A 26,422-nucleotide genomic window follows, 5' to 3' on the forward strand; every position below is an offset into this window, starting at 1 on the left:
ATTAAAGTCGGAACATAGTTAGCGGTGATTGAATTATCCCCTGAAAAACAAAATGAAAGCTTGCGTTTGATACCTTTTGGTTTTTATTTAATCCTTAATGTTTCCAAATAAGAAAAAAAAAAAAAAAGAATTTGACCAAAAAAAAAATAGAAAAAATAAATCATCATTACATATAGAAAGTATACTAAATTCAGGAACAAAATTATTTAAACAATCCTCAAAATATTGGATTAATTGAGAGAAAAGAATCAATCTTTTCTTTTAGAAAAATATTCTTGGGTAATTCTCAGTTACTACTCTCAAGTATTCTAACTTTCATATTTTGTTATTCTTAGTTTTTTTTCGTCTATGTTTCATACCTAAACTTCGATTTTTCTGACACTTTAATACTTATATTAGGTTTTCTGTCAAGTTCTTCATTACACGTGGCATAACTTTGGCTCACTATATTTGCCACATAGATGAGAGATTCTTTTATAAATCCAAGCCACGTGTCTAGTGCTAACTCTTGACAAATACGATGGCCCAAGTCATGCTACGTTATCACTTAATAAAAGACTTAACGAAAACCTAACGAAGGTATTAAAAGGTCAAAAAAAAATCAAAGTACGAATTTCTCGATAGTTGAGATAGTACGTAACCATACCCAAAATTGTTTAGTAATTTCCTTACCATACATGAACCACGCATACATGATAAACACATGACTTCCAAGTGCCTCACGTGACTAGCCGTTAATGACATCACCGTCCACATCGGCGAACGTCCGCGCCACGTGGCGCCATGCCGACTATATAAACTCCTCCTTCCCCACCTTCTTCTCCGTCGAACAAAAATACAAAAAAAATTAAAAAGTTCAGATAAACAGATTTTAGTGAGAGAAAGTTTCCGTTACCAGAGCGAACGCCGAGCTAGAGAGAGAATTCTCCGGTAAGAAGATTTCTCGAAGACGGAGATGGCGACGCCGTTAACTGACGGAGGCGGAGGACTGGCGGTGCTGTCGAATTCCGTCAACAAGGTGGATTCTTCGTCGGCCAATGGATGCTTGGCGAGCTCGGAGGAGCCAACGAGGTCTCCGATTCTGATCTTCTTGTTCTTTCACAAGGCAATTCGGAAGGAGCTCGATGCGCTTCACCGATTGGCCATGGCCTTCGCCACCGGAAAAAGAACCGATATTCAGCCGCTGCTCGAGCGCTACCATTTCTTGAGATCGATTTATAAGCACCACTCCAATGCTGAAGACGAGGTTATTGATTTTTCTCACTCTTTATTGGATGCGTTTTCGTTAAGTGTTTGGAATTGCATTCAGGATTTTCAATTTGTTTGAAGAATTGAGTTTATTCTGGATTTTGATAAATAATTGTGATTTCTGAATTTCTGAATAAGCTTTAATATTAGTGAAGGTTTTGCTGCAATTGCATTTGTGTTGGTAAAGATTGCAATTTTGTTTCTAACATTTTGAGGTATTATAATCATATGTTGTTATGGATTTGTTAAATTTGTGAACCGGGATAACGTTTCGGGATTTCTCATCAAAAGAAAGAGTTAATATTCAATGGCTGCACTTGAATTGTGTTCTATTTTTCAAAATTCTCCTTCTTGTTTTAAGTTTTCTATCAGCCCGGCCATGCGATGTCACATGAACGTTTTGTTTTCGCTGCATCTTCTCTTCGATTTATGGTTTTCAAACACTTGTAGTGCCAGTAGAACAAAAATTTCGTGAAAAGGCCAAGCCTTTTTTGTATCTTTGCAACTGAAGTGTTCGTTTTTGGAAATGTAGGTAATCTTTCCAGCTCTTGATATACGGGTGAAGAATGTAGCACAAACTTACTCCCTTGAACATGAGGGTGAAACAAATCTTTTTGATCATCTATTTGAGCTGCTAAGTTCAAATGCCAAAAATGATGAAAACTTCCCGAGAGAGCTAGCGTCTTGTACAGGAGCCCTACAAACATCAGTTAGCCAACACATGGCAAAGGAAGAGGAACAGGTGTGTTTCATATTTCAAAGTTTGAATCTTGATTCTTTTTCATGCCCCCAATTCGGCCTACGTGCTATTCGCAATTGCTTACGTGTTATTTGTCATTGCTCTTTAAAATGGAAAGAGAGTTTCTAAAAAAGTTGGGATTCGTATAATATTTGCTAGTGGTAATACTATGACATGGCAGCTTGTGTGGTTATACTATGCCAATTTGTGATAAGCCCCGGGTGCGTTCGATGGAAAGTATAATAACCATTAATGATCATCACTTTTAGTAATTTACTTATTTTTCCTCATGAAATCCCATAACTATAATGTCCTGATCAAGCAATGCAACTTTTCAATTTTGCTATGAACATCTGATGATCACCATAGGAACTGAACACAAAGTTTCCCGACAAAGTTCCACCACTAATATACAGTTAGTTGAATTTCTGCCCTTTGAATGTTTTCCAATTAGGAGATACAAAAACTACAATACCGTCTAATCAACATCAAGCAAGCACGTATTTTATCCAGACAAAGTCCATTCTCTAACATGTGCATCAAGTCGTCTCTATTTTTGCGTACACATAATTGACTCTTCTCTCACTCTAATCAATGACAAGAAAACCCTGATCTCTTCCGTAATAGGAGGGAAAAGGTGGAACTACAGGTAAACATATGCACACCCGTTTGGCCCTAATAGTTTTGAGCACCATAATAATTGTCCTTACGGACTGGAAGAGCTGAAGATTTATGCTTCTTGACGAACTTCCCTTTGCCAACTAAGGGACCCCTTGGGAGATCTCTCTTCATATTCCAGGATTTTTCTTCGATACAATTATACTGAACTTAATTAGTGAGATCAGAACTTAATTTCAGTTTTATTTTTGGCAGGTCTTTCCGTTGCTCATTGAGAAATTCTCAGTTGCAGAGCAGGCAGCTCTGGTCTGGCAGTTTCTGTGCAGCATTCCTGTGAATATGATGGCCAAGTTTCTTCCATGGCTTTCATCTTCTGTTTCACCTGATGAACATCAGGGTTTACGCAAATGCTTAAGCAAGATAGTTCCAGAGGAAAAGCTTCTTCAACAAGTAATGTTTCAGAGTTGGTCAAAGAATTCAGTGCTTTCTGTATTGCTTTTCCAAGCACACATAACTAACAGCTCTTTGTTACTTGAAGGTCATTTTCACCTGGATGGGAGGTAGAAGTAGTGCTGACATGTTCAGAAGTTCTATAGATACCCCTCAGTTCCAATGTTGTGTGGATTTTGGTGCTAGCACATCAAGTCAACGTATGGAGAAGGCAAATCCTGCATGCGAGTGCAGGACTGGGAAAAGGAAGTATGTAGACTCAAGTACTGATGTTTCTGATACCATTGAGGGGCACCCAATAAATGAAATACTTCTTTGGCATAATGCCATTAAAAGGGAGTTAAATGAGATAGCTGAGGAGGCTAGGAAGATACAACAGGCTGGAGATTTTACTAATCTATCAGCTTTCAACGAGAGGTTGCAATTTATCGCTGAAGTTTGCATCTTTCACAGGTATTTCTACATATCTGTCATGCATCTATGGAAAGTTAACTCTTTCCTTTGGAAAACTTACCTTTGATCTTTTCTTCTTTTCTGAATGATGCGTGGTTAGTGAAATGTTCCTACTATGCTTGCGGTAAACTGGTACAGCTATGTGTTAAAATTAATATATCATAGGGTATAATTCAACTTTGGTATTAATAAATTCCAGTTTTCCATATTTCCACACATGGAATTGTTTCTCACAGTATCATTTGATTTATCATTTAGTGTCTTTTTCTTGATGAAGTCCTCGCCTGCTCATGTTATTTTGTTTACTTTTTTTAGTTACTTTTTTTATTGTGATCATTATGAATTCATTGGTTTTATGTGGCGGAGAGTTTATAACATAAATCTTAGTTTCTCTCCTTTTTATTTGAATATTACTTATTTGTTGATTTCAGTATTGCTGAGGACAAGGTCATATTTCCTGCCGTTGATGGAAAAATTTCATTTTTCCAAGAGCATGCTGAAGAAGAAAGCCAATTCAACGAAATTAGGTGTTTGATTGAAAATATTCAAAGTGCTGGAGCTATCTCTACTTCTGCCGATTTTTATGCAAAATTATGTTCTCATGCTGATCAAATAATGGAAACTATCCAGCGGCACTTTAGCAACGAAGAAGTTCAGGTAATTTCTTTATTGCTAGAATAGTTTTTCTGGAAGTTTTGGTAGCTTCAGTAAGTTGTGTAGGGGGAAGTTGATGTGTTTACCTCATGGAATATATATTCAAAATGATAATAAATTGGTAACATGGTATGTTTGGGAAGTGTGAGATACTAGAAACTATAGAATCAGTATCCCTTCTAATTCCTAACAGTACTTGCTAAATTGCCTGCATGTCTAGGTTCTTCCACTTGCTCGAAAGCACTTCAGCTTCAAAAGGCAGCGTGAACTTTTGTATCAAGCTTTGTGTATGATGCCCTTAAGACTGATTGAGCGTGTATTGCCATGGCTAGTCGGAAAGTTGACTGAAGATGAAACAAATAATTTTCTCAAAAACATGCAGTTAGCAGGTTCTGTATTTATTGTTTGTATGTTCACCTTTTAATTGATAAATATTAATAAAAAAAATTATTACTCACTTTCTATTCTGACATCTAGTTTATGATTCAGCTCCAGTGCCTGATTCCGCTTTGGTAACACTCTTTTCGGGATGGGCATGCAAGGCTCGTAATCAGGGTTCATGTTTGTCTTCAAGTGCAATTGGTTGCTGTCCTGTTAAAAGCTTCACTGATATCGAAGAAGGTTTTGTTCATTCAGCATGTGCATGTTCTTCTGCATCATCTGCTAGAGACAGCTTGACACCTCAAGCAAATAATGGGAAGAGGCTAGCCAAACAAAATGTTCCTATGTCATGCAAACACAATGGTAGTGACCAGTCCTGCTGTGTCCCAGGTTTAGGAGTGAACAGCAATAATCTTGGGCCGAGTTCTCTTTTTGGGGCCAAGTCTTTGCGCTCCTTATCTTTCAGTTCTGGTGCCCCATCTCTTAATTCCAGTCTTTTTGTCTGGGAAACGGATAATTCTTCTTCTGATATTGGCTGTGGAGAACGCCCCATTGATACTATTTTTAAATTTCATAAAGCTATACGCAAAGATTTGGAGTATTTAGATATTGAATCTGGAAAGCTTAGTTATTGTGATGAAACCACTCTGCGGCAGTTCATAGGAAGGTTTCGTTTGCTGTGGGGCTTATACAGAGCGCATAGTAATGCGGAGGATGATATAGTGTTTCCTGCGCTGGAATCCAAAGAGGCACTTCATAATGTCAGTCACTCATACACACTGGACCATAAACAGGAGGAAAAATTATTTGAAGATATCTCATGTGTTCTTTCGGAACTTTCTCACCTTCATGAAAGCTTGCAAAAGGATGACATGGATGAGGATTTAGTTGGAAGTAGCATTAGCATTTCTGCTGCTAATGGTAACTACTCTAAAAAGTATGACGAGCTAGCGACAAAGCTTCAAGGAATGTGCAAATCTATCAAAGTTACACTAGATCAGCATATTTTCAGGGAAGAACTTGAGCTGTGGCCATTATTCGGCAGACACTTCACTGTGGAGGAGCAAGACAAAATAGTTGGCCGCATTATTGGGACCACGGGTGCTGAGGTGCTCCAATCGATGTTACCATGGGTGACTTCTGCACTTACTCAGGATGAACAGAACAAAATGATGGATACATGGAAGCAAGCAACTAAAAATACAATGTTCAATGAGTGGCTTAACGAATGCTGGAAAGGAATTTCAGAGTTAACTCCACAGACTGAAACATTGGAAAGTAGCACTCCTCAAAAAGGTTTGTTTCATGATCCAGGCGTTTCTGTTATTGTAGATATTTACAGTTAAGGCAGTCAATACACCATGTCAAGTGAGGGTTGTGCTTTTGTCCTAATGGGAGATATTAGTACAGTAATTTAATGTTTGAACGCGCAACTTGATTTTGGGAAAACAATTACCCGCTGCCGCTGGACCCCAATTATACTTCTGAACTAGTACAGTGACTTTAATGTCTAAAAACTGCCTTTCAACTGGATTAATTTAGCTTATCTTGACTTTTATTTTGTTCTAGGTGTTGAATTTCAAGAAAGCTTGGACCAGCCCGATCAGATGTTCAAACCTGGTTGGAAGGATATTTTCCGTATGAATCAAAGTGAACTTGAGTCAGAGATCAGAAAGGTTTATCGCGATGCAACTCTTGATCCAAGGAGAAAGGCATATCTAGTGCAGAATCTTATGACTAGGTTCGTTCTATACTAACCTTCCAGAACTTATCTCATATTGCTACAGTATCTTTATTCTGACTCGGAAACTAGATCGTGATGTCTAAAATACATAAGCCTTGGCCAGAATTCTTAAATTATTAATGAGCGACTCGTTTGTTTCAGCCGCTGGATAGCTACTCAGCAGAAGTTGCCTCAAGAAATAGCAGGAGAATCTTCTAATGGTGAAGACATGGTTGGACACTCACCAGCGTATCGATGTGCAGAGAAAAAAGAGTTTGGGTGCGAACACTACAAAAGAAACTGCAAACTCCGAGCTGCTTGCTGTGGCAAGTTATTTACTTGTAGATTTTGCCATGACAATGTGAGCGATCATTCAATGGATAGGTAATTTTCGGATATCCGCACTTACTTTTCAAGTTACATTACATTATCTTTGTTCTTATTCTTCTTTTTTGGGTAAGACCTGTGACTCTCTTAACCATTGCAGGAAAGCAACAACTGAAATGATGTGCATGCGCTGCCTGACCGTTCAGCCGGTTGGGCCAATATGCACTACACCTTCATGCAATGAACTATCCATGGCAAAGTACTATTGCAATATATGCAAATTTTTTGATGATGAAAGGTGAGTTCTTATTTGCAACTTCAATTTTGTAGATAATTAGTAAATTCTTATTGGTAAAGTACATATTTCTTTTGAAATTTCAGGACTGTGTATCACTGCCCATTTTGCAATTTATGCCGACTCGGAAAGGGTCTTGGCAGTGACTATTTTCATTGCATGACATGCAATTGTTGCCTGGGGATAAAGTTAGTGAACCACAAGTGCTTGGAGAAGAGTTTAGAAACAAATTGCCCCATCTGCTGTGATTTTTTGTTCACATCAAGTGCAACGGTTCGAGCTCTGCCCTGTGGCCACTACATGCATTCTGCTTGCTTTCAGGTCTGTGTTTTTATAAAGATCATTTTTAATCCATTTGTCATGTACTTTTCTCCTTTCCTTTTAGAAGAAAGTAAATCAAAACTACTGGATGGTTTTCTGTTAGGCGTACACTCGCAGTCACTATACTTGTCCAATTTGCAGCAAATCTATGGGAGATATGGCGGTAAGAGGATTTGTCGTTTGTTTTTAACCTTCTTTTTCTTTCTAGACTTCGTTCTCTTGCCCAATTTTTAAATCTTTAGTAGAGCAACTTTGTTATGAAACCCAACTCTCAGACCTTAATCTCTATACCTACTCAGGCTTACTTTGGCATGCTTGACGCATTATTGGCTGCCGAGCAGCTTCCAGAGGAATACAGGAATCGTTGTCAGGTACATTGCTTCCATTCGTTTTATTTTATTCATGTTCTCGAAGTTAGTTGTCTAGACATGCTGAACTAGTTGGTCTCCTTTCTTAAGGATGGTTACAGGTTCTGCGTTATGTTAGTTCCGTCTCATACAAACTTGTGAATTGGATTCATATGTTAAATTGGAAAACTTTTGTCTCAACTCCTGATATGTGCATGCTTTTTTTCCCCGAAAATTAGTCATAATAGTAAAGGCACCATCTGATGAATTATTTTTCCAACCAGGACATTCTATGTAATGACTGTGATCGAAAGGGTACCTCACGGTTTCACTGGCTATATCACAAGTGCGGAAACTGCAGATCTTACAACACCCGGGTGATCAAAGGCGAGACATCAAATACTGACTGCCCGACATTAAACTAACAACAGGTTTTATTCTTTGACAAAGATATATATATATATATACATATTAATCTATAGATACCTGTATAGGCAATTCAATTTTCCCGCAACCACAGAACTGGTTATTTTACATCCAACAGAGCAATTTTGTAGAAGCCCGGTAAATGCCTTGGTTTCAAGATATTCAATTTTCGAACGTGTAGACAGAGGAAGTAAACAGAGCGCATTGAAAGCCTTCTGTATAGAAATTTGCTCGTATCAGTTTTTCTTTGGTGCGGTAAAGTTTTCGATCTATGATCTCATTAGATGTATCTTTCCCTTCGTATGTTAACATTTTCGATCGTATTTACTTTAGATGTAAGTTTTTCACCGGGGACTTACGTCTCCATTGGATAAAGCCTTTGAACGGGGCATAGTATATCAATATGGATACGTGGTAGAATGATTGCTATATTTGGATTGAGATCCACTTCGGATGTCACACTCCGGAGTCCACATACCGAGCAATCCGGACCACTGAACAGAGGGATATCTGAGCGTTGTACTAATTGCTACCGCATGATTTAAATTCAACGGTCTGAATTACTCGGTCTGCAGGCTCTGGTATGTGATACGGAGAGGATCTCAAAGCCAACTGCCAATTGTCACTTCCACTTGGTAAAAGTACGTTGTAACTTCGCTAGGAAACAATAGGTTAGACTGCAGAGGAGAAAATGGGGTGGGATTCGAGGGGAAATTTTTAGTACGTTTGGGATATTTATACATTAGAGATTTTGGTTATTGGATACTTGGTAAAAAATTTGGAGGCCAAGATTTAAGAAAAAAAAATTCTTAATATTTAAAATACACTGAAACATAGTAGAATTTTTTAAGAATGATTAGCACTTTTTTCATCACATGGGTGACACAAATACTTATAAAAGGTCGCATCCATCACGAATGACACATGTCCATCATTGTCTTGTCAATCCAACGAGTAATCTCCAAGCATTGCACAGATGACTCCAAGCATTACACAGGGATCGACATGTTTTCCGGATCTCAAACTCCGAAACTATCGGAATCAGTAATTCAAACAATTCAATTTAAATTATGCGGCCCTCGTTAGCTTTATTTTACTAATACATTTTACACAGAACCACGCTCTTATCTCTCTTATATAATCCGACTTGCTAGGTCCATCAGGTCTTAAATTTGAGATCCGGAAATGATCTCAATCCATTGCACAGCCAAGTCTTTTGGTACTTTGTAGGGGGGAAAGCATCTAGGCGTTGCCTGCTTAGGACCTCAATATATAAAAGTTTGAGAATTTTAACAAAAAGTTTCCGATACTGTTAATTCTAACAAAAAATCATATTTTTACATTAAAAAGTCAATCATAGTACTATTTACTTTACCTTTTATTTTGTCATTATCGTTAAAATTCAAAGTTTTCATTTATAGTTGTCCTTAAAAGTTTTGGTGACGAACTGATGGCATGTTCCGTAATTAAATTAGTTCAACATCTCATCTCAAAGTCTAATACTGACAAGAAATCTATAAAGTGAACGACATTTCAAACATGGATTTGGCTTTTCAAACCCACTCCATGGAACCAGCTCTCCCTTGTCTCGTCAATCACAATTCCTAAAGAAATGAGGAAAATTTAGCGATTTTGCTCCCCCACTTTTTCGTTAGAGAAATTTACAACTTAAATATGTGATTGGTCATACACTTTTATGAAAAGAAGAGCTGTGACGACTGTACCTGCATGGGATGAAATAGTACCCAGATACAAGAGGTTCCGTTTCTTTGTTAACCGTGACTAACCAGTTACACGGTCAAGGTGCCAGTCCTACTATGGTTTTTTCTTCTGAAGTTGAAAAATATTCGAAGTGCCAAAATTGCTGTACCCAAGAAAAAAAAAAAACCTTGATTCATTTCACACATAGCTACAAACAAAAAGGGAAGCTGAATAAACGGAATCACTCGCAAAGAAACAACAATGAACAACCAATTTCAAAAAGTTTGTGTTAATTAGCATAATATACATGGACCAAAAGCACTTTTAGAATGAACAAAAGCAATTATCCCATCACAAATGAAGACAAATCCTGAAAAAATGGGGTACCTGTCGAGTCCCCCAAATTAATGACATTTGAACATGTTTGAATCTTCCAAGCACATCTAGCCATCCACACTTTTATCTGTACAATAATACTATTATCGCTCATAATGTATACTAATCTAATAACGCATTAAATCTGAATGCCAAGTGTGACAATATTCGAGCAAATTTCTCTCCTCTTAGATATTGCTTCTAAGTTAAACATTTCTTCCTCCTTTCCAAGTAAACTAGGAAGATTTTGATGAACAAAGCAAGTGGATGAGAATTTACTTCTTGCCCTTTTTATCTTTCCCGGGGTGTAAAAAAGAACCCAAACAAAAGAGCTTTGCAGTTCCCTTAGAAATATAAGGAGATGGTACATTTAACACAGGACTAACTCGAACACCGTTGCCGTAATAAGACGATCCGTTGTAACCCTTCCTCGACGGCGGCCTCGGCAGCAGCGTTGCATACGGATTCGACGACGACGATGAAGAAGATGACGGACATGATGCAGACTTCGACATCTGCTTTTGTTTATGAACATCCTTAAAAATCGCTTTCTTCGGATTCGGAGCTGAGCCGGTTGAGTTGCTTCTTGACAAGAGTTGCAATGAACAAAGCAGGCTCTTCTTATTTTCTTGGTTGAGGCTGGTGCTTCTCTTGAATCCCCAGAAGGATTTCGACTGAGGCTTCTGCTCAAAATGATACGAACTCGAATCGATATCTTCCTTCGTGTTCATGATCTCTTTCTTTGGATTTGGATTGTCATAAGTTGGAGAACTTGGAAGTGGAGGAAGAGAGGCATAACGTTTAAGTTCGCTATTCGAAACCCTATCTCTCGGTTGCATAGGGAGGATCACACCGTGCGAAAAGAGCTCGTCGGCGGAGGAAGATTGACGCTCGAAGCTGCTGTTGCTGAAGCTGAACTCAAAGTCACAGTTCATGTCCAAGAGTGGTGTGTCTCTCCGACCAACTGGTAGAACATCTGGTTGTCCAAGATCCTGGGAAAACGATAATCTCGGAGGACTGGCTTCTGAGCACATGATGAGGATATGTTGGAGCATAAAATTTCGGCAAATATCTTCAATCCCCGTTGAGAAGCCGGACACCAACCTTTGCTTGCCAACACAATGAACGAGGAGGATATCTGCAAGAAAACACTATGACGCTCAACTCGACACCAACCTTTTTTATTGCCAACAATGAACGAGGATGAGATACCTGCAAGAAAACACTCTGATGCTCGAGAATCTTCAGAAGAAACCTACAAAGATTTGAAGAACTTAGAAATGGAGTTCACGAATGTTGGGATGGCAATGGCATGAAATAGAAATTTCAACTTATGAGGGCTTGAAACTTGAGGTTATGGGTTGGACTTGGAAGTCAAGAAAATAGGGACAAAGAAAACAAAATGGGATTCTCTGAAGGAACAAAGAGGACAAGAAAAAAAAATGGCAGCTTTTGAAAGGAGAAAAATCTTTGTTTGTGACAGATTGGGATAGCTTGCAGGTTGCAACTTACAATGAAAGAGATGAAATATGAAACTCAACGTGTGGGAAGAGAGAAACAACACTGGGAGAAAGTACTATTATACTGAAAGAAAATGAATGACCCTAGAAAGGGAGAAAGACTTTATACAACGAAGATATAATTCTGACGGTATTTCATATTAATCACGCATGTTACGCTTAACACTGTCACAGTCCCTAAGTTTTTTCTTTGGAAGATGAAACCAAGCCAAGACTATGAGAACTCTTTAGCTAGTGGTATTTTTTCTTTAAAGCCAGAAGTTAGGGAAGATAAAAGTGGGTGAATTGGAAAAAGTGTGATGTATTTGCTCTAAACAAAGACAAGGTCTAGCCCTTCTAGGTCCCTCTTACCATATGTTTAGACTTTTGGGGTGCCATCCAAATCACCAACTAGGGCCTTTTCTCTTTTTTATTCAAACTTTCTTTCACTCATATCTTTCTTGCATAAAGTAATTAATTAAAAGTTTAAATAAACAAATAAGGTAGAAGAACATTCTGCCACCTCTAATCTTGAAATTTCTCCTCGTCTAATCACATCTTTCTCTTTCTGAATTCTAATGCAAAAGCAAATCCCTATTGCAATTTAATCTTGGAAAACCTTTTTGTTGGTACAAGTGGGACTTTGTAAGCAAATCAAAAGCTGGTGAATGGGACTTTGCAACTTCATTTAGGTGCCCGAATCCTGATTACACAAAAGACACTTTTAAATAACGTGAAAATGATATGAAAATAAGTTTCACGATTACTTTTGTAAAGTTTGTGAAAAAAAAAGGGATAAAAATTATGAGTATTTATCCAAAGATTTTATGAAACATGCAACTATTGAATTTTCGCAATATCTTTTGCAAGCGTATTAAGAAAAATTTTAAACTCTTTTACAATTCATTGAGTAAAAACATCATTGTTTATCTTTGACACGAGAATGATTTATAGGCAACTGAGACGTTAATGTAATGATATTCCGAACTCATTACTTGATGTTATATATATATATATATATATATATATATATATATATATATATATATATAAGTAGAATACATAACAACACGTGATATACTCGACCGTGTAAGTCTGTGACGTCCTGATTTCAAATAACTTCCTCCCCAATATATATATATAAGTAAAATACATAACAACACGTGATATACTTGACCGTATAAGTATATGGCGTCCTGATTTCAAATAACTTCCTCCCCAAGGACACAACAGATTTTCTCGTCTCAGCTAAGATAGGTACTGACAAAATTTATATATGGCAGCAGCTGAACCACGACGTACGTTTTCGAAGCGGCTTGAAGCATTGCCAGTAGTTAAGTAAAATACATAACAACACGGGATATACTCGACCGTGTAAGTCTGTGACGTCCTGATTTCAAATAACTTCCTTCCCAATATATATATATATATATATATAAGTAAAATACATAACAACATATGATATACTTAATCGTGTAAGTATATGACGTCCTGATTTCAAATAACTTCCTCCCCAAGGACACAATAGATTTTCTCGTCTCAGCTAAGATAGGTACTGACAAAATTTATATATGGCAGCAGCTGAACCACGACGTACGTTTTCGAAGCGGCTTGACTCATTGTCAGTAGTTTTACAATACAAGTTATTGAGTAAGCCAAAAGTACTTAGCAAAAGATATTCCCGAAATTCAAAAAACTTTAAATTATTCAGTACGATCAAATGCTTAATTATTGCACAAATTGGTTACAACTTACATCAGATAAAAGAACCGACTGACCAACCAACCAACCAAATCTAAAAAACAATAAAAATTAGATGCTTCAAACAAACATGCGAAGGGTAGTAACTGGTTTGGCAATCGTAAAACAGATTTGGTAATGATTGAGCAGTTTATGCAAATATATATTTAGCATCCACCAATCTCTGCATATTCAATTGATAAATTGATAATTGCTTTATTTGTTGCCTTTCAAGAATGGGATGTCAACAACTTTCTCATTCAAACATTTTCATGCTAATTTCTCAACTTTTTATTTTATTTTATAATGTTATACAACAATCAAAACTCTTGATTTTATAGTTTACTGTTTTAATATCAACTCTAGAAATGACTAAATAATTTTCGATTTGCTTGATTTTTGACATAGTTGATCTCTAAATCTTTAAAGAATGATCTAGAAAATAGACAGTTCAAATAATTGTAGATTGATATTGAAAAATGAAAGAGATAATTTATAAAGTTTTACGAGAAATTTAAATGAAACGGATTGTTGGTATTATAATGATACCTCATGTGCCCATAATTTTTAGTCCCATGAGTTGTAATTATATCAAAGCATAGGGAATATGATGAATTGGAACGAAAAAGACTTCACTGCTGAAAATTTTCCAATTGGAACACAGGAGTAAGTAAGCATTAATGATAAAGAATCGGGTAGGTTGAAACTTGGAGATTGAAAGATGCTTCGAATTATTGAGGTGGTGATGCTATACCAATACCATCAAAATTTTGAATTAACCATGACATAGTACAATTGACTGGGTTAGGTTAGGTTAGGGTGCACATAATATTCATGCAGTCTCTTTTTCGTAACCATGCACTCCATCTTCTCATAAATTATTGAGACTTAATTAGACATTGCATCCTCTAATCCCCATATAATAGTTTAATACACCTTTGCTAGCAAGGACGTATTTGACATTCTCAAAAAGTGTTCATTGATGTAAGAGAGTGAGACCTCTTGTCATTATGTATTTACGAAGAATCTGATTTTGCTTACCTCTTAAGGTTGTAAGGTTTAAAATTATTAGATTCTCGAACCTCCATTAGGATATTCTTGAATAAACCTATTTGTGGGCATTGTTGACTTTTGATTTCAGAAATAATAAGGAATCCATTTTTAAGAAAAGGATTAAATTAAAAATCGTATTATGGATAGGAACAAACTTGTAAGCTAACCCTCACTGTCCATGTAGGTCCATTTGAGCAATTTTCTTATACTTTGAATTGCAACATGCTGTTGTTTAGTTAAGGCTGAAAATACAATTTAGGTTAGTTAGTCAAGATAACGTAGTTGTTCTCTTAAAGTCAAGTTTGAATTTCACATTTTCTAACTTATAGTAGACGAGAAGACCGAAACATTAAGGTATGGGGAGGGTTGGGAGCATGAACCCCAAAGGCTCAAACTCTTTCTACCTTGTAGAGGACAATCCATATATGGCAACTGGCCATTTGACCAGTCTTCTTTTTTTCACTCTTTAGAATGGATGATTGAAGATGCAGAGACTTCCCCACAAGCCACAATGGCCACGGATGTTGTGGATTGAGATTCACTCTGGATCTCTGTGTTTGAAGTTCGTGGACTGAGAGATCTAGACCACTCAATTTAATTTTACAGCCTCCATTAGCCTATTCTACTAATCCACTTCACAAAAGTCCGAAAATTTAAACGGCCCCGATCTCTTTCTCTCTCTTGAACGGTCTAGATCTCTTGGTTCGCGGACTCTGAATACAGAGACCGCAATTGATCTCATTCTCAATGGCCATAAGCTTCTAGTTTGCAATGCTCAGCCCTCCCTTTGGAAGGACATGTTGATAGCCACTCACTGTGTATATATGGAACCCACTTGAGACATGGTATCTTGTTGTATCAGCATTCAACAATGGTGAGTGATATGAGAATACTAGATGGGTACAAGCAAGTACTCAAACATAGATAAGGAAAATGCGTAGTTCTCATTGATTCTTTGCTTAACTAGTTAGGTAGATAATTAATTGTAATAGAGACAATAAGGTGGCAGTGTCTCAAATGTATTAGGCGTAACTTAACATTTTCACTTAACGTCGCATGATTAATTAGTTTGAGACATTGACACTTAAGCATCTCCCTTTTATCGAAGTTCACCAAATTAGTAATTGTAAGGGTATGGACATGAACTTACCTATACTAAGAGATGTCATAGTTGCAGTGTCCAAATCAAATCACAAATTTTCATGTGATTTAACATTTTTATATGTTAATAAATTATTGACTTAAGATATTATCACAACGACATGTGATCGAAGTATGCTTGTTTGTGAACCACAACTGAACAATCATCATACCAGCATCTTCATGTAAAAGGAAATTATAAAGGGACCGACTCATGAGGAAGCATTTATATCGGTTTGGTGGCACCTAATTCAAGATGCCTTTCTTTCATCGGAAAAAGCTCAGTGAAAAACAAAAGAAGTAAGTAGATAATGTAATTCTCAATCCCCATTTCTTGAAAGATACAAAAAGATGGGAGTTCTTTTGGAAAGGTAAAAGTGATGTATTTTCAAATCTAAAAGTGAAAAATAAAGACTCCCGTTAACTCTAATCGTTTTCCGTAAAAGATTAGGGTTACGAAAAAATTCAAATGAATATGTACATCACAAACAATAGTTTGTAAGATGGGATGATGGATATACACGGAGAAAGCCTTTAAAAGAAGGGATCCTTATTATTATTATTATTTTTATAAAAATGGGGATTAGTTGTGGGGTTCACACGACATTGAATTTTAACGATCTGAACCGTCAATTTTTCAAGTTGCACCTCATAGATCATCCTTACAAAATATTAGCCAAATCCGAAATATTTAAAACATCTAATTGGATTCAAAAACATTAAAGAATACTTATATAAGAAACAATGAAATTTTATCTTGATAATTAAATAGGCAAATGATTTTGGATTGAATTGAATTTTTGCAAAAATGATCTATAAATTGAGACTTACAAACTAGACGGTTCAGATCGTTGAAATTCGATATGGAGTGGACCCCACACCTAGTCCCCATTTTTTGAAAAAAATGAGGATCCCTTGCATTAAGGGCTCGTGTGTGTGTGTAGCATCGTGAAAAAACATGGCAGCTGCTCAACCGCGTGTGTGTGTAGCATCGTGAAAAAACATGGCAGCTGCTACCGCGACGTCCGTATTAAGGCTTAACACTGTCAATAGTATTACAATACAAGTGATTGAGTCGAGCCATAAACTTGACAAGGTATTCCTGAAAGTTAAAGACTTTTATGCATGTAAATTAGACGATGCTTCTTGAAAAAATGTTGGGGTTCCACCATAAAGTTAATTGGGAATATAAAAAATAGCTTAATTACTTATAAGCACATGTACATCCCTCCTCTTATCAATGTGAGATTCATTCTTAACACGTCCCCTCATGTGTGGCGAATTTTCAAGCTAAACACGTGGACAACATAATTCGGGTGACATGGAGTACGTGTGGCCGTTGGGCTTCACATATAAGACAACCAACTCTGATACCATGAGGAAAGTTGTGGTTCCATTACAAAACCAATTGGCTATATAACGTCTATTGAGAATGTATTCGACATTGATAGGATGAAGGACCTTGCATGAGCTTATAAGTAAGTTGGGCTATTCCCCATATTGCCAATTGGTTTAACGGTGAAACTTCAATTTTCTTCACTTCCAACAAACAGGTGCTGCTGAGTTTCATTGAGAATCACAAATAATTCGCGTGATGAGGACCGATCGCACTCATCACACTCAACTCAGCTTAAGACTAAACGTTAGACGATAGTTGAAGGCCAGGCAGGCAGGTACATATTGTCGAAATGGACACAAGTCCAACTGATGCAATCGATAACCATAAACAAGCTCGAGATGAGAAAATACCTGTCATGTTTTTACCAAACCCTACATAACATACAGATATTTACAGACAAAAAAACATAGGACTTGTTTTTATCAGTAAAAAAAAAAAGCTTGAAGTGTACAAAACAGAAGCTATCTTGCTCAACCAAGTATGGAGAAGGTGTACCTACAGATACTCTCCTTGAACCCTCCAAATTTAAAGTAAACCAAACTTCTCAAAACCCGTTGTTCCTTTCTGACTAGAAACAAAAGTGAAAGAAATTAAAGCAACCCAACTTCTACGTAACACAACAGAAGCATGCAAACCAGTTTTGTTTAGAATCTCCCCACTAAAACTCCCAAAAGCAAAAAGGTAGAGAAATATAACTGAACAAAAGCTATAGATTTGTTTAGAATCTGTGCAAATGACATGGTTAAGTCTGTTTTGTGCTATAAACTTCAAAGCAAAGACAGCTTCGAGGTCGCTTATTACCTCAAAATCCATGCATGGCAACTGGCCATGTGACCAGTCTCCTTTTCCACTCTTTAGGGTGGATGATTAGGATGCAGAGACTTCCCCACAACCACAATTGATAAACCACTCATCGTGTACATATGTGGGAACCACTTGGACTTGGTATCTTGCTGGATCAGCATTCAGCAATGGTGAGTCACATGAGAAAGAACCCTTGTTGGGTACAAGGGTACTTCAACATAGATAAGGCGAAGGTGCGCTTGCTTGTGTCGGTGTCTTAATTTATCACTCGTTTGTACATAACATCATTTAATTGGTTTGGGACAGTGGCACGTTAACGTCCTATTTTATCTAAGCCGTCCTAATTAACGATTATTAATAAGGGTATGGACCTGAACTTACCTAAATCCTATCACCAATTACTATGTAATTTAAGTATGCTTGTTAATGTGTCATTCAGTCAAAATACGTTAATAATAGCAACGAGTTATTGACTTGATATACCATCGTAGTGATATAGCTCGAATTATTGCTTTTTTGTGGACCTCAACCAAGCAATCATCATATTAGCGTGTTCATGTAAAAGGGAACTATGTATGGACCGACTCATGAGGAATCATTTCTATCGTATGGTTTGGTGGTACCCAGTTTAAGATGATTTTCTTTCATTGAAAAAGCTCAGGAGAAAAAATGGAAGGAAGACGATAATGTAATTCTCTAGGTCCACTCCTTTTGAGTGAGAGAGAGAGAGAGAGAGATAAAGGAATTGGTTTCTTTCTTGTGGAAAGGTAAAAGTGATGTATTTTCAACCAAAATTTTAAAAGATGGTAGATTGGGGTCTAGCGTCTAGGGAGCTTGGCGGATGTTAAGCATATTCATTATATATTGTATAAATAAGTGTCTGATTATACTTAAAAATATAGATTACATTGGAATAAATAAATTACAAAATAAAATGACATAAATTATAAAATATTAAAACATAATGAAGACATGAAAAATAAACATATAATGTATGTTCATCTAACAATCTCCCTTAAAATATCTTCTAGACAAGTTGCACTAACAGGCTTACGGAAATTAAATCCTATTTGACTCAGCCAAAAGCTTTTGCTTCTTCCTTTACTTCTTTCTGCTGGAAAGTCGCTCTCCTTTTTGCCTGTAGTGAAGGATTACCTCTCTATGCACATATCTATTTAGTCAAAAGGCTAGTTCAATCCCTCTGAGGAAGTACTATAACTTAAATCACTAGAGAAAATAGGCAAATTGGAATAGTACAGCAACCGAAAGACTACTATTGACTATGACCCTAATAGACTAAGGGCAGATTTGATATTGTTGTGCTTTAAAAAAAAACTGCTTATGCTGTGCTGTGAGAATAAGCAGCTATGAAATAAAGCAGAAGAGTGTTTGGTAAACATTTTTGTAAAAGTGCTTTTGAAAAAAAAAAAGCAGTATTATAGTGTTTAGTAAACTTTTATGTAAAACAGCTATGACTATGTGAAATGACAAAAAATGGTATAATACTAGATGTGCCATTAATTTAATTTTCTTAACAAATAAAGGTGAATTACTAAATATACTTTATTTTTAAAAGAAAAATATTTATAAACTTTAACTTTATAATCTAATGTTTAACAAGAAATCATAATCCAACATTTATGTGCTTCACGTTTTCAACTTTTTTTCACCAAAAACTATGAAAATATGATGTTTTAAAGTGTTTGTCAAACACATTTTTGATCTCAGCTTTTTTTTATACCCACTTTTTATAAAAACACCTCAATACCAGACCAGTACTAAGTAGGGAATGAAACATGAGGAAAGAAGTACAGCTAATACTACGGTAAACAAAAGAAAGAACCTATCCAATCAATTAAAAGAGAGAATACATAAAGTTAATATAAAGTATAGATGTCCCTTGCTTCTTCATTCCTCGCTGGAAAGCTCAGTTCTCTTCTAATCACTTCGATTCCCGTACACGAGTACCTTCCTTCAAATAGATATATTCCCGTTATTAATATGGATAGTACTTCTGTAAGCAAATCCCTTCTTTTTTTGGCTTGCTTCTTAAGCCAATAAGTCCTGTGCCTGGTAGGTGCAATCAGTCTGCCCCTTACCTGTCCATTCAAGCTCTCGTCTGGCCCTGTCTTCTGTCCTACTCTCCTCTATCGAGAATGGGTCTCTCGACACTGTCCTGTGTAAAACAGATGCCGCTCTTCAGGTAGACCTTCTTTGCTTCATCGCTTTCAGTATCCTTTGCTTGGTTAATTTCTTCCCGCTTTACTGACCTTGATTACTTGAATAACTAATAAGGCCCTTTTTTTCTTATTAGCATTATAGGGGGTTAATCCTTTCTGTTATGAGTCAATCTTGTAGGCTTTTTTTATTTTCTTTACTAGGCCCATTTTCTCTAAGCAGAAGTACTGTTAAAGCCCTCCTCAGAGGTACTACTACCAGTAAAAACTCTCGATAATAAGGCGTAAGAAGGCTTTACGTTCGATGGAATCCCGTCCTTACTTTTAGAGATAAAAAAGCGATTCCCTTACAGTGCTTTCTAGTAAACTCTGAAAGTACTTTACTTTTGTAAGGAGCTTATCCCATTCTTATTTCTCAACTATAAGATCACAGAATGGCGTTGCAGTGACACTTATCGCTTTGAAAGCGAGAGGTCTGGCCTCTGTTACAATTTATTGAAAAAAATAAAATGCAAAATGAAACTTATCTATTTTCTGTCTAAGTAAGAATTGCAACCTAGACAGACGTTTAGACGAGTTTGGACGGGGTTAGGCGGGTGTCTAGGCAGTCTACGCAAGCGCCTAAGCAGGTCTAGATCCCCTTTCTTAATTATCAAACACCTAGGGAAACCGGAATAGTGGCCGACCATCTAGTCCCTAGGCAAAGATTCTTAGAACAGTGTTTTTAACAAAAAGTATCAATAAAGACGTTTCCGGAAACCCTGATCGTTTTTATAACCCTTCTTCCTTTCACATAAAATGAAAACGATTAAGGTTACCAAAAAATTCAGATGAATCTGTACATTAAAAACCCGTAAAATGCAAGTCATTTTCGCAACACTCTTCGACCCCAATGCTTAAATATGCACTAAAACACTTGCGTAATCGACAAACGACCGAAACAGTTCCCAAGTCTTCCAAGTTGAAGCCATGCCTGGCAACATTTCATGCTTTACACACAAAAAAGAATACTTGTACATACGACGGGCCAATTCTATAAATCGAATATTGTACTCAAATATATATGAACAATTGCAGGAATGAAGGTTAGCCATCTGAATACCGTTTGTCTAACTATCGAAGATCAATAACGTCAAACTTTAGATTGGGGTTCATATAAACATCTGCACAGGTCTTGTAAATGGGTCCACCGTCTGGTGGCTGATCGTGTGGATGAAAACCACGGTGCTGGCACTGTCTAATGACTGACATACCGCCTGGGTTTGTCAATCGGAAAATGCCATGGGTTCTGTACATGTGAAAAAACAAAAGATATTGTACCAAAACTAATGCAAGGCCAGTAAGAACGATTTATACGGTCACACCACCAATAATGCAAGATATTCAAGGAGATGTGATCGATCTTTTACCTTGAACCACCTTGTGGTGCCATGACAATTGCAACAGCTTCCGGCAACATAATCTGAACATGGAAGAAGCATTTGTGTAAACCACGGTTTTATAATTTTGTACATTAACATCTTAGCTTCTGTCTATATAAAAAAAATTTATATCCTCTAAGCACTTAAAAGTGGTTTCCAACTGAGATAAAGAAAGCAATGCACAGAAGATAAAAGGCATTCACCTGATATGAATAATGGGTATGGAGATCAATTGACGACATGAAGCAAGACTGTGTAGGATGCGTCTGAAAATTGTGCCATAGTGAACAATTGAATGGTCAGCATAATGATTGGAACTAAAAGAGAATCCCGGGGTAAACTTATGCATATATAGATTAGTCATTGAAACAGATGCAACTGCAGACATGCCTTTTATCATATTACATTTACATATTATCCTTTAAACGAAACCAGGAGTTATGGAAATGTTACTATTTTTGCTAAATCACAAACAAATCAAATATGAAACTGGCTTTAGTCCATGAATCAGAGGAAGGTCAAAGCATGATGTTTTCATCAGCGATTGAAAATACTCACATGTATCCAGCCAAGAGGAAAGAGAGATTGTTTATCCTGAATTTCAAATATTTCCTCTTCATTCGTGGCCTGACACTGTTAAGAAAATGTACAGTGGACAAGAGTTATATCTCCAGGCCAAGTATACTGATATATGAGAACAAAACATGAAATAGTTCAAAAGGCACAAAACTGCCACACCGAATTCGAAGTTGACTCCTGTTTGGGTATGATGAGAGCTGTAACATAAAATTTTCTGTTTTTCTGACAAAAGACGTATAAAAACATTAGTATCTTAAGAAGTCAAAGACTTTGAGCAGTAAATTAGTTACGCAGACTTACTAGTGAGCCTCCTAGGATGCCACAAGTCTCTAAGCTCTTGTCAGTATTTGACTTAGCCAGCTTCATGAAATGTTCCATCATTGTCGTTGACTGCAAAGAGAAACAAATTATTAGGTAAAGGGAGAACCTACAGGTTTTTGTCAATGTCATTGGTTTTCAGCATACCTGATCAAATAATTATCATAAGGTTTTATCATCAGAAAGATCTTGCATTTAAAAATTTCTAATTTTTTGTTCTGACAAACAGCTGAAAGCCCAAAAGGGGAGAAAATACAGTAAACATTAAATAACTTGTCATGAATCTTACAATATGTAATTCCAGGGGAGATTCAGCACGAAGAAGTTCATCTGATGAAAGAGTCTCCAGTTCACATTCTACCTCGGAGGCTTGAGATGAAATTGCTGGGATCAAATCTTGTACTTCCGCAAGAACAGGCGGAGGAGAAGGCTGTCTGATAAGTTTTGTATCATCAGGAGTTTCTGTTGATTCAAAAGAAATGAGGGAGCAAAGTTCCGCTGTACAATCCTTCTGGCCACCATCAGTAGTCTGGCTAAGAATTGGTTCCAAACTTGACGTTTCAGGTTCCAAATCGCTAGCGTCATTTACATTTGTCTTTCCATCTTTTATAATTGTATGTTCATCTTCTACGGACTGCCCCAGTCTGTTTGCCCAGAAAAATGATCAGAAAGTATAAACTCTTTAAAACCAGAAACATATCAGGAATGAGAACTGTCTGGAATGTTTAAAAATCAAGTTCCCGTTTGAACAATCATATCACTCCATGAAAAAAGATAAAAAGAATTCCTATACCATTATTTAGATCCATTGCAACTGCAACTAGAGGTACAGAAGAACCAAAAAAGAGCCTCAGAAAGTTAACCAGGAGACATACCTTGGGATTTCAACAGGAGTTAAGTCTAAAATACTTGGATACCGAACCTACAATTTAAAAGAAAAGTGAACATTCCTTTTTTCTACTTTGAACCAAAAGCAGTAATCAGATAGCATCATACCCCTGTATCACTTCTGGGTGGCTGCCACTGTCTGTTAAGCCCATTTGGGCCCAAAACAGAATGTCTGGAAAGAGTTTCCTCATTTGGACGTGGAACTATGGATCTACAAAAGGCAAACAAGCAAGGGCAATCAAGATCAGGAGCATTTCATAATATCAAACTTAACTCATTTTCTCACTGTCCCATACAGTACATGTGTGGCAAATATGCGACAAGACTGAAAGCAGAAACAAAAAGAAGGTTCAAATGCAATGACATATTAGCAAATTTCACATGCAGAATAATCTTGGCCTCAGATAAGATGGCTCTCAAAATGTTTTTTTTTTTTTTTTCCGTTAATATGCAGCTGGAAATCCTTTTTAAAATTCCACATGTACATAGAAGGTTATATGCATGATTATCCCGATTCCAGAAATCCTCGAATTACCCTCTCATGGAAGTAAACTAAATTTTGTGCGTAAAGCATGTAGGGCATATTCTTAGTGTTTTTATAAGAGTATAAAGAAGATACCTTTGTAAAGTATATAAATACTTACAGTTTGCGAAATTGATGCTCCAAAGGCCTGGCATAGGAAAATTGTTGAGACCTTAGAGGTTGATGGACAAGTTCTCTTGCAGCTGGTCCTGCTGCCTGTCATACATGGAATATCATAAGGAAGTAAAAATTGTTTCAACAGGAAACATATAATAGTATCAGTCGGAAGCAAAGTATAAGGAGTAAATAAAACTGGCAGGCAACAGAGTCAAAGAACGAAAATTGAAATCAGTAGTTCCCCTTTTTTTTCTTATGATACACATCTAATGTCCGCTAGTATGATAAAGAAGCAAGCACTAACTGTACCTTGGTTGCATCATAGCTAATCAAAGATTGCTTCTTGAGAGGGGATGCCACCAAACCAATTTGGTGATTATGGCTCCACCCGTTGTTCAACTTTCCATTTATTCCGTTAAACTCATCGCTCTTCTGTTTCACTGTTGGCTTAAGCTTCTGTTTCACTGCTGGCTTGAGCTCCTCGAGCTCATTTAGAGCATCAAACAATTTCTAAAGCAAAAAACCGAAATTATAAAGTGCATCGAAACAGAGAAATGAAAATAACTTTTATTATAACTAAAGATGATATGATAAAATTACCTTTTTCAAGAAAACCTTCTCTCCTTGAACAGATACTCTATAGTCCCGATGACACGGTATTGTCTCAGAGACCAAACTGAAGTAGAAAACCAAAAAGTTTCACCGTTATTTTTACGCATTTTTGCGTATCTCCTCCAACATTTTGTGTATACTGTTGCCCTACTTCATACAACCTAGCTGATTGTATAATTAATTGAGTGGTGCTTTCATACGTACCTTGAAAACCTTAGTAGCATAATGTATAGGTCCATAATATTCTTCTCGTGTCGAAATATGTTAGCCTTGAAATAGACAAATTTATTAGGAGCTGAAAAGACATTTTAAACGAAAACAAGAAACTAAACTGTGGGGGAAATACATGTTTAATCATATTCATGTAATATAAAAAGGACAAGAATCTCAAAGGAACAATAAAAGATTGATATCATAATCTATATAACATTGGAATATTAAGAGGAAAATGCACTTTGGTTTACATTATAGCGGCACCGGATATGCACGCATGGAGGACATGTATTAGAATTTAGAATATGAATGCACAAGATAGTATGCATTGACACCAGAATAGCAAAGCCCTCACTACAAAACCGATAAATTTCCATAATTTGCGTGTGTCAAACACGGAAACTGTCTAGAATGTTGCTCTTGTTCTCGCCATAGAAACTGCATTACTTTCCTTTATGTAGTTATTTCCTACTTGAATGTGAAGAAAGTTGAGGTTCCACTATAAAACCAATTGGCAATATGAGGAATAGCCCAATTACTTATAAGCACATGCAAGGTCCCTCCTTTTCCAGATGTGTGATTGATACTCGTTGCCTCACATGTGACGAATTTTCAAGTCTAGCACGTGGGCAACACAAATCGGATGACATAGATCACATGTGGCTGTTGGGCTTCACACGAGAGACAACTTGCTTTGATACCATAAAAAAAAAAAGTTGAGGTTCCACCCTACTTATAAGCACATGCAAGGTCCCTCATTTCTCTGACATGAGATTGATCCTCTCAACAAAACGATGATCCCTACAAGCGATCAAATTTGTTGTGTCTGTTCTTCTGCAACTATTTTCTGTGATCCCATCGACCGAAAGCTACAAATTTAAATTCTTGACATCCTCCGAAACCCTAATGATCTATACAACATATTTGAGCTTCTGAAACTCAAATTACATATAATTCTCATATCTAAATAAATAAATAAAAAAAGAGAGCAGAACGCAGCATCTAAAATCCAAATTCTACTTCCACATAAGTAAAATTAACAAAATTAATTCGAAATTACCAACCTGAATTCTAAATTAATGGAAATTTAATTCACAAAATTGCTGATAAATTAAGGATGGAGGGAGAGAGAGTGAAGTGAAACCTGCTTAAGAACATTGTTTGCGATCCGAAAGTAAATACGCAGAGGAATCCGATTGTCGACATCGAGTCTTTGAGCACTCGCAGCAATGTTAATTCTATCGGAAGAAGACGACGACCTCATCTTCTAATTTCCCAATTTTTTCTTTCTTTCTACACGCGCAACATCCTCTGGGATCGAGAAGCGAGGGTTTTCTCGTTCCGATGCCTGCTTCTGAGTATGGAAGCTCGGGGGAAGGTCGTCAATGGCGGCTTCGTGCTCAGAGGAAAAAGAGGTGAAAAAAGGGTGCGTTGCAAAGGAGGATGTAATTCTAACTCTCTCGCGGGGGTACATTGGGAAAGATGTAAAAATTTAAAAAAACTAAAGGACAAGGAATTGAAGAGATAATAGTAAATATTATTAATGGTCTCTCGATTTTAATCAAATTAGATCAATGGTCTCTTAACCAAAAATTTATTACTATTGGTCTCTTAACTCGTTAAAATGTGTAGTTATGATCTTTTTCGTCAACTTCATTAAAATTTTGTCAAAATGAGTTATGTTGGAATGAATATTACTACAATTGGGGTCTCTCAACTCATCAAAATGTATAACTATGGTCATTTTCGTCAACTTCATTAGAATTTTGTCAAAATGAGTTATGTTAGAATGACCATTGCTACACTGGGGTTAAAGTTGAGGGATCATTGCTCCAATTGGATTAAATTTAATGGACCATTTCTCCAGTTGAATTAAAGTTG

At 36.7% G+C, this 26,422-nt stretch overlaps 3 protein-coding genes across 3 annotated transcripts; 1 reads left to right on the forward strand and 2 right to left on the reverse strand.

Annotated features, from left to right (window-relative positions):
* Positions 1-806: 806 nt before the first annotated feature.
* LOC103950633 (zinc finger protein BRUTUS) lies at positions 807-8,262 on the forward strand. Its single transcript, XM_009361863.2, has 14 exons — positions 807-1,246; positions 1,781-1,990; positions 2,861-3,055; positions 3,144-3,508; positions 3,940-4,165; positions 4,383-4,551; positions 4,652-5,839; positions 6,113-6,284; positions 6,429-6,650; positions 6,754-6,891; positions 6,975-7,209; positions 7,313-7,372; positions 7,509-7,580; positions 7,841-8,262. The coding sequence occupies exons 1-14, from the start codon at positions 956-958 to the stop codon at positions 7,979-7,981; spliced, it is 3,684 nt and encodes a 1,227-aa protein (XP_009360138.2). The 5' UTR covers positions 807-955; the 3' UTR covers positions 7,982-8,262.
* A 1,792-nt stretch (positions 8,263-10,054) lies between these two features.
* LOC103950681 lies at positions 10,055-11,894 on the reverse strand. The gene is made up of 2 exons (XM_048587541.1): positions 11,271-11,894; positions 10,055-11,196 (listed from the first exon to the last, which is right to left on the reverse strand). Exon 2 carries the CDS (start codon positions 11,111-11,113, stop codon positions 10,334-10,336), a length of 780 nt encoding a protein of 259 aa, XP_048443498.1. The 5' UTR covers positions 11,114-11,196; positions 11,271-11,894; the 3' UTR covers positions 10,055-10,333.
* Positions 11,895-20,831: 8,937 nt separating this feature from the next.
* LOC103950636 (AMSH-like ubiquitin thioesterase 1) lies at positions 20,832-25,981 on the reverse strand. Its single transcript, XM_009361866.3, has 14 exons — positions 25,686-25,981; positions 24,533-24,597; positions 24,317-24,392; positions 24,026-24,226; positions 23,721-23,815; positions 23,185-23,287; positions 23,064-23,110; positions 22,478-22,832; positions 22,171-22,260; positions 22,030-22,092; positions 21,850-21,924; positions 21,495-21,557; positions 21,280-21,332; positions 20,832-21,158 (listed from the first exon to the last, which is right to left on the reverse strand). The coding sequence occupies exons 1-14, from the start codon at positions 25,803-25,805 to the stop codon at positions 20,984-20,986; spliced, it is 1,581 nt and encodes a 526-aa protein (XP_009360141.2). The 5' UTR covers positions 25,806-25,981; the 3' UTR covers positions 20,832-20,983.
* Between the last annotated feature and the right edge of the window lie 441 nt (positions 25,982-26,422).

Source organism: the organism of the source record quoted next, unplaced genomic scaffold (genome assembly GCF_019419815.1).
Source record: "Pyrus x bretschneideri cultivar Hongxiangsu unplaced genomic scaffold, Pyrus_bretschneideri_v1 Contig27, whole genome shotgun sequence".
NCBI lineage: Eukaryota > Viridiplantae > Streptophyta > Magnoliopsida > Rosales > Rosaceae > Pyrus > Pyrus x bretschneideri.

What these genes read in the sequence shown, in the direction of transcription:
- LOC103950633 (XM_009361863.2), top strand. Translation starts at nt 956, where the DNA reads ATGGCGACGCCGTTAACTGACGGAGGCGGAGGACTGGCGGTGCTGTCG. An exon ending in GAAGTTTGCATCTTTCACAG is followed by an intron (nt 3,509 to 3,939) that starts GTATTTCTACAT and finishes TGTTGATTTCAG; the next exon opens with TATTGCTGAGGACAAGGTCA. An exon ending in TGCATTCTGCTTGCTTTCAG is followed by an intron (nt 7,210 to 7,312) that starts GTCTGTGTTTTT and finishes GTTTTCTGTTAG; the next exon opens with GCGTACACTCGCAGTCACTA.
- LOC103950681 (XM_048587541.1), bottom strand. Translation starts at nt 11,113, where the DNA reads ATGCTCCAACATATCCTCATCATGTGCTCAGAAGCCAGTCCTCCGAGA.
- LOC103950636 (XM_009361866.3), bottom strand. Translation starts at nt 25,805, where the DNA reads ATGAGGTCGTCGTCTTCTTCCGATAGAATTAACATTGCTGCGAGTGCT. An exon ending in ATGCTACTAAGGTTTTCAAG is followed by an intron (nt 24,393 to 24,532) that starts GTACGTATGAAA and finishes TTTCTACTTCAG; the next exon opens with TTTGGTCTCTGAGACAATAC. An exon ending in GCACCACAAGGTGGTTCAAG is followed by an intron (nt 21,159 to 21,279) that starts GTAAAAGATCGA and finishes TCACATGTACAG; the next exon opens with AACCCATGGCATTTTCCGAT.